The sequence below is a fragment of the Gallinula chloropus genome, assembly GCF_964237585.1.
Source record: "Gallinula chloropus genome assembly, chromosome: Z".
Taxonomy (NCBI): Eukaryota; Metazoa; Chordata; class Aves; order Gruiformes; family Rallidae; genus Gallinula; species Gallinula chloropus.
This window is the reverse complement of record NC_140089.1, coordinates 56299020-56307319: the sequence shown is the minus strand read 5'-3', so window position 1 is coordinate 56307319 and position 8300 is coordinate 56299020. Positions and strand designations below refer to the sequence as shown.

Here is an 8300-nt window from a genome sequence, read left to right as displayed (position 1 = left end):
TGGGGAGATTCTGTAGCAGCCTTTCACTACCTAACCGGGAGCGGGCTACCAGAAATCTGGAGAGGGGCTGTTTACAAGGGCATATAGTGAAAGGACAAAATGTAATGGCCTTAACCTGAAAGAGGTTAGATTTAGATCAGGTGTTAGGATGGAATTCTTCTCTGTTGGGGTGGTGAGGCCCCGTCACAGGCTGCCCAGAGAAGCGGTGGCTGCCCCCTCCATGGCATTGTTCAGGGCCAGGCTGGATGGGGCTTTGGGCAACCTGGTCTAGTGGAGGGTGTCCCTGCCCACGACAGGGCGCTGGAACTAGATGTGCTTTGAGGTCCCTTCCAACCCCAACCACTCTGGGATTATCTGTATTGAATGCCAGCTACTATTCTAACCAGAATTGACAGTTCTCAGACTGCAACAGGAATTTGCTGATGACAAGACCAAGGGCCATAAACAAGAATAGCAGTAGAAGTGGATTCATTAAGGACTGTCTAACCATTTGGAAGTGCTATGACTGGTTTCCATTTAAATATTTGTTGGGGAGCGACTTGTTAGAACTCAACACCCTGTGTAGCATTGATGTCCATACTACTAGCATGCTTGAGAGAAACACGTGTTTTTCTTGTTACAGATCTAGTGAAGAACTCCGAATATAATTTAAGTAATTGCTCGTTAAGTAGTTCTGAGAACCCCTACGCTACTATAAAAGACCCACCAGCTCTTGTCCCCAGAAGTTCAGAATGCGGCTATGTGGAAATGAAGTCCCCGGCACGCGAGGACTCCCCGTATGCTGAGATCGCTGGCTCTGCTTCAGCCAATAGGAACGTTTATGAAGTTGGTAAGTGCAAAATGTACTTCTCGATGTTGAAGGTTAAGAACAAAGAGCACAGGACTTTTTCCTTTGAGCCAGGTTAATCAAAACACATTAAAAATCAGCTAAAAAAGCGATACGTTCAGGTTCTGGTTTCTGCTCCACCCATCTCACAACGTCTTTTCCAGGGAAGTGGTAGAGTTCACAAGGACAGAGCTTTAAATACCTTCAGCTCTGATCTCTAACCTAGAGAGAGCGCTCAATTTCCCTGGTTTGAAGGCCTGTCTTTAAACAACAGCGTAAGCTAAGCATTTGATCGCACTCTATTTTAGGCTGTTGTGGTGGTTGCACCTTGACTGGAGGCCGGGTTCCTAGCAAAGACACTCTTCTCACTCCCCTTTTCAGCTGGGGGAGAAAATACCTCTTGAGAGGCTTAGGAGTGGAGATAAGGACAGGGAGAGATCATTCCGCAATCAGCGTCACAGGCAGAACAGACTCAACAGGGAATTGAAAAAACCCATCTTACCACACTCACATGCACAGAAACCAGGGTAGAATAACGAGAAGTGCAACCAAATCCTAAAAGGCCTGTCCCTGCCTCTCCCTTCTTCAAAGACTCAACTTTATTCATTATTTCTCTCCCTTCCTCCTCGCTGAGGTGTCACAGGGGGGTGGCGGAATGGGGGTTTCCATCAGTTCCTCATAAGTAATCTTCCTTCTTAGCGGGAAAGGGGGGGGTGGGCATTCCTTACACTCTTCCCCTGCTCCAGCATGGGGTCCTCCACAAACTTCTTCAACATCAGTCTTTTCCCACGGGGCTCCATCTCTTCACCAGCTGTCCCAGTGTGGGTCACTGCTATGGAGTACAGTCATAAAATCATAGAATGTCTCTGAGTCTCTCAGGCCCACACTGCTCCATCCTGGTCCCCCACAGAGTCACAAGTCCCCCCAGAAAACATGCTGTGGCCTGGGGCCTGTCTCTGCATAGGCTGCAGGTCCTGCCAGGAGCTTGCTCCAACACAGGTCACTACATCTTCAACGTGTGTCTCCCCACTCCAGCCTGGGGGCCTCTCCACGGGCTGCAGGAAGCATCTCTGCTCCCCATCATCTTCAGTGGGTGGCAAGGGGACAACCTGTTCCCCATGCTCTTCACAGGCTGCAGGGGAATCTCTCCTGTGGTGCCCGGAGCGCCTCCTCCTCCCCTTCTTCACTGACCTTGGTGTCTGCAAAGTTTCTTCCATTTTCTCACTCCCTCCTCTGGTGGCAGAAGCTTCCACTGGTGGGTTTTTTCCTCTTAAATATGTGACCACAGAGGGGCTGTGACCGGTGCTGATGGGCTCGGCCTTGGTCAGCGGTGGATCGGTCCTTGAGCTGGTTTGGCCATGCAGACCCACAGCAGCAGTTAAGTACTGAACACAGCTGGAGTAGGTTTATGGGAGGGATAGAAAGAATCTTTCCTCTTCTTGACATGAAAACCAGCATCTTCCCTCCCAGAGGCTGTATTTCACTGACATGGGCCCTATCGAGTTCCTGCGCTACTGTGGCTGGTGTAGTTCCAGAAAACTTGGGGGTCTGGTAGAATCCTCCTTATCCCAATGCTCTCTAGGCTGGAATAAAGTCTATGTCTTCTGTCATAGGATACCATTTGCCTTTTCTGTCCCCAGTTAGACATTCCTCCAAAACCCACCAGTTCTCCCCACATTTCTAAGGATTTTTATAAAAACTAATTAAAAATTCGTTATGAAACTAATTAAAATCCCCAAATTAGTTTGGTGGGTGGGTTTTTTAATTTTGTGTTTATTGTTGGGGGGGTTTGTTTGGTTGGTTTTGTTTATGCACAGACAAAGCACACTTGCTTCTGTCAGGAAATGTACTTGTGGCAGGGCCCTGCTGCAAACCCACAGGTGTAACTTAGTGTAAAGCCAAAGCACCATAATATCCCTCTTTGTTCCCACACCTGCCTTGTGACAAGGCATACTGAAGCAGAGAAGAGAGGATCTTTTGTAATGCAAACTGAAGTGTAACCCCGCGTTTGTTTCTGTTTGCTGCTTCTAGTGTTGAATGCATCTTCTCTCTTTTATCACAGAACCTATGTTGAGTGTTGTCCAGGGAGCACTCAGCAGCACCGGACGTTTCAGCCAGGATCCGTATGATCTGCCAAAAAACAGCCACATTCCATGTCATTATGACTTGCTACCAGTTCGAGACAGCCCCACATCCTCACCGAAAGAGGTCGGCAGTGAATGACCCCAAAAGCTGATGTGTAGCACAGTGGGACTCTCCCGGGGCAAAGTGGCAGGACTGTGCTCCTTCCTCTAGTTTCCTTCCCATCAGATTTGGTTCCAAATCTGTCCAGCAGACAGCTGCTGTACCTGAAACAGAATCTCAATGTGAGGTTTGTATTGTGTCTACAAGTGACAGATGGACAAATGCCACACTCTGGGGATCCTGGTTGTTCTTTTTTCATGGCAGTTAATTTTATAGACGCAGGTATGCAGCACATTTATACTGTAATATACTGGCTTAAAAATACTAGCTTGCAGATCAGTTTTTATAACATCCCATTTCAGACACTTTAAATATAGACTTCGTGTCCTCCCAGGACAGTGCAGTTTACCAAATACCACTTTGTACAGGTGATTTGATTCACTAGTTCTGTAGAAGAAAAGGCGCTTGGCCAAATTTTACCTTCCATTCTGATCTCAAGACATGATCTGATGGTGATAAGGAAGCTTGGGGAATCCATGACCAGGTTTTTCTTGTCCATTACTGGTGGTGGGCATACCTTGCTTGCATAGTTTGGGAGTTAAAAGCATTGCGTACCTCAGTATGCTACGATGGATGCCTCGAGAAACTCCTGGTATTCCAGACCCAGCACCAGCCTTCAACAAGTCTTTTGCTGCCATTCAGCTCCATACGTTGCAGTTCTGACCACTACTTCTGCCACTACACAACTAATGCTCCATCACATATCAGTAATTACTTCAGAAAAGGTGTGTGCTACATCAGTTTATTTTTGTCACCAGGGACTGATTATGTAAGGAGTGGACAAAGGTGATGACTGCTGTAAATCTTAACTGCGAGGAAAGGTTTACATTTTATAAACAGGTAGTAATAATGTCTGTAATAGAGGATAAAAATAGTAAAGTGTTCTGTGTATTTTTTTTCTTAGAAATAACTGAGCAATCTCTGTGCATACTTGCTAAAAAGGCACCTTTTCTTTTTTATAGCTGACGTAGAGGAACACGTGCTTAAGCTGGTCTTTTGCATCGCTGATAATGTGACACATGTACCCCCCATTCTTTATTAACTCCTGTCTCCATTTCTATGCTGTGTGTCTGTGTTCTAGCCATCTAGTTGTAATTGCAAAAATATTCTACCGTGTGTGCGTTTCTTTGGCATTTTGGCCAACTGGCCTTTATTTTGTCCGGCTGAAGGAACCTCTGGGCAGAGGGAGAGGATTGAAGGCAGAATTCGTGTCGTCACCATGTCTGTCAGAGGTGGTTACCTAATACATAACACTTTAACCTACTTCATTGGGAAAAAACATCAAGGTGGTGTTGTCAAGGCTAGTAACGAGGAAGCAGAAGGAAAGTCCAAACCAGTCCCTCCTTAAAGTTTAGCTTATTCTGTTGGCTCTGCATGGAGAGCACCTTTCCAACAGGCTCCTTTCTCTCCCTCCAGAACAGCCTGTTGGGAACTGTGAAATCTGCCAAGGTAGCGATGCATTGGAGCAGAATTGTTCCCCAAACATCTCAGCTGGAAATAAAATGGTTGATCCAGACCGGACATTCTGTGTCAGTGCCAAGTTACCTCTAGAACCCTGCATCAGGTGCGGCAGGACTGTTTCTAGCTGCTGCTGCTGGTGATGGTGCCGGAAAACATGCTTGTAACGGAGCCCCAGCAGGCTCCTCCACCCTCTTCTGGCAGTAGCTCTCCAGCTTCTTGGGAGCAGCGTGTCCCAACATTTGCTCTGTGCCCAGGTAAAAGGGGTAGGCAGTTGCATCGTACGGCATACAGCGGGAAGCACGAGTCCTCCCTGAATTTATTTCAGCGAAGGATCGCTGGTAGACACTCTGAACAGATTACCTGCAGGGCTCACATAGTTTTGTCAAATGACAGCCACAGGACAAAAGCCCGTGGGACTGGCGTTGGCAATCCCACTGTCCCCTCTGTGCCCCAGGAGGCTTCCACTGAAGGACACTCATCTGTCAATTTGAGAGACCACCCCCCCAACTTAATCTTCATGCTTGTCATCGAGCCCTTTCTGTAGATCCCAGTATGCTCTTTAGAGAATTTAAATCCAAACAGAGATACTATATTGTGGTGGGAATTTAACGAGTAAGCTGACGAGTAATTTCAGCAAGTACTGTCTACTAAGAGAAATGCCTTCACCAGGGACAGGGACGGCAAGAGAAGCTTTGCTGCTAAACAGTCACATTACAAGAGTGAGAAATGTCACACTGAAAAGGGAGCAACTTAGTACCAGTTTACTGAAGTGCAAAACGATGCACAAAGTGTGTAGCTGACTTTAATTGAGGTAGTAAGTAGAAACCTAAGGTTTTCCATAATGTAGGCGTACTAATGGTGGTCATGGAGAAACACCATGAACCTCAAGGTTTTTTAAAAGGCTTAAAGGCTTTTAAGCAAAGATTTTAATCACAACACAGTCACACATGAAGTTTGTCCTTATTTTGATGTACTCAGAGAAGTCACATAAATTTTAATTGGAGATGCACATGCAGATTAGGGGAAAGAAGATTTCAGTGCATTCATACTTTCTGCTGAGACAATCTGCAAAGCTGAGTTCATATTGAAGGGAATACAGAATAAAACAAACTCCAAAGTGGCCAAGGTGTCAGTTAAGATCTATTGGATTCTCCAAGTACCGTGACCATGACTGAATTTGTTTCATTACATAGGTATCCATCTAATGATCCTTATACTGAAGCTCTGAAGTCCAGACTGAAGAATACACAGCTCATTTGGACAGAAATTTTGACAGAACGATGCGTGTTTCCTAATTGCTGCCCAGAAAATCATGTGGTTTGGTAGGCTTGTACTAGTGCTAAAGCACAGAACTTCCCAGTTTTAGCCCACAAGGTTTCACTTTGGTGTGACTGAACTGTAATACATCCTTAAAGAAAAGCTATCAAGTGTGCCTGGCTTTTTTTCTTCGCTGTAACAAAAAGGTGTTTTGTTGTGAAAATGTTTCTGTTTTCCAAAGATGACTGCTGTTGGTCCTTCTGCCCTTCACTACCATTTATTTCACCTCATGTACCTGTAGGCTGATGGAATAAAGTTTCTAATGAAAGATGTGAATGCTGTGACGTTTTTTCCTTTCCCTTTCTTTTGCTGAGGGTGGGTCTAGAAATAGCGCAGGAACTATAAAACATGTTACACTTACCCATGCTGGACAACCAAGTCATGTATTTGATGGCATACAAGTCTCTCTCTTAGAGACAGCAAGTAGTTCCTGAGATGCTTTGTCATAAATTGTGGTGGTTTGGCCCTGGCTGGAGGCCAGACGCCCACCAAAGCTGCTCTATCACTTCAGACTTTGGTCATGATTTCACTCCCTTCTTCCCCCGCATTGTGGCACAGGGAGGGGCTTGCTCTAACGTGGGTCACAGCATCTCCTCTGTGTCTCCACCTGCTTCATCTAGCGTGGAGCCTCTCCAGGGGCTGCAGGTGGGGTCTCAGCCTTTTCCATGGGCTCTGGGGGGACACCCGCTCCACCATGGCTTTCTCCACAGGCTGCAGGGGCATCATTCTCTCCAGCAGCAGGGCGAGGCCTCCTCTCCCGCCCTCCCCGGCCTTGCTGCCTGCACAGCTCCTTACATCTTCTCACTCCCCTCTTTGGTGGGAAAATGCACCTGCCTGCGTTTTTATTCTCCTAAATGTGATTCCCTGAGGCGCTGTGACATTGGACGATTGGCTCGGCCTTGTTCAGCAGCAACTCTGGCCTTGAATTAGCCCATGTTTACTCTCTCGGGCCTGCAGAGAGCTTCTGGCTGCTTCTTGCAGCAGCCATTTTCTGCAGCCCCCCGCCCCCTTTTCCACCAGGACCCAGCCACGCAAAACTCTGACAGAAATCAAGGCTGATTTTGAGCTCCTGAACTTCTGTGATGTTCTGCCTGTTCCTAGACGAGCCACGTCCAGAAGTAGGGAAATTCTTCCAAGCCAGTCTCTTGAATACTTTAACCTTTACCCTTGAGAAAGATGGGAAGTTGACTTCACAAAAGCAAGATATTTTCCCTTTAATAAATTAATAATAATAACAACAATGATCGCCTTGGATTAATGACTAAGGAGCCAGTAACAACGTACAAACGCAGCATAAAGGGGCAAAGCATATGGCAGTTTCTCCTTTGTAACTCTGACCTCCAACGATTCATTTCAAACACTGGTTACAGGCAGATGTGTGGGAAATTGTTATTTATTTTAGTTCTACTTATTTATTGCTTTAAATATTATTCCAATTTAGTTAGAGTTTGATCAAGGATGAGATTTGGCATAATGGAAGGAGAGAAAGGCAGGAGAAAACCCACAAGAGTGAGCCAAGTGCTTCGGGCTTGTTCCTCAGGGCTCAGTTCTAGGGCTAGTTCCAGTCAATCCTTTTATCAGTGATCCGGGGGCAGGGGTTGGATGCACCGTTAGCAAGTTTACTGATGCTACTAAACCGGCAGCCGCTGTTAAGTCTCTTGAGCAAGAACAGGCCTTGCAGTGGGCTGTAGATACACTGGAGCATGGGGCAGTCATCAAGGGCATGAAATTTAACAAGACAAACTATTGGCTTCTGCACCTTGGGTGGGTGGGTGCCAGGCACAAGTATAAATTCACAGAATAACAGAATATCCTGAGTGGGAAGAGATGCACAAGGATCATCAAGTGCAACGCTTGGCTCCACACATGGCCGGCCAAGCCAGAGCATGTGACTGAGCGCTCAAAGCTGTGTCAAGGCAGGTTCAGACTTGAGCTCAGGATCAATTTCTGTATCAAGAGGGTGATCAAACACTGCAACAGCCTTCCTCAAGGGATGGCCCATGCCCCGTGCCCATCCGTTTCAGAGGCATTTGGACAATGCCCTTAACAACAGGCTTGAACTTTTGGTCAGCCCTGGAGTGGTCGGGCAGTCGGACTAGAAGATTGTTGGAGTTCCTTCCACCAGGGACAGTTCTGTTCTGTTGTGTTTTATTGTCCGTCAAGGTTTGTGAAAGCCAGAAGACCACCAAAAAGTAGTCATCTGACATGGAAGCTTCTGGAAGCTGCCTGAGTGCCATGTTTACTGGTCACCAACGGACAAGCGTGACGTCACCCAGCCCTGTAACCCAGCACACAGGGGTGCCCAACGGCCTCAAGCGCAGACTCCAGCTGAGCAGCCAGCGAGGCTGGAGTGCTGAGCGAGGCTTGGTGCTGCTGCCTTATCCAGGACGGTTTTCCAGTGCGGTATCCCAGAGATACTGAAGGGTGTGTCCAGGGCACACGCGGCGCATCT

General features: G+C 47.0%; 1 protein-coding gene across 1 annotated transcript in view; it reads left to right on the top strand.

Annotated features, from left to right (window-relative positions):
- LOC311203691 (uncharacterized protein) overlaps positions 1–3122 on the top strand; it is a gene marked incomplete at its 5' end in the record, with an annotated part of 53551 nt that extends 50429 nt beyond the window's left edge. The window contains 2 exons of the mRNA XM_084278447.1: positions 587–829; positions 2889–3122. Coding sequence (XP_084134573.1) covers positions 587–829; positions 2889–3049 — 404 coding nt within the window. The 3' untranslated portion in view covers positions 3050–3122. The remainder of the gene's footprint in view (positions 1–586; positions 830–2888) is intronic.
- Between the last annotated feature and the right edge of the window lie 5178 nt (positions 3123–8300).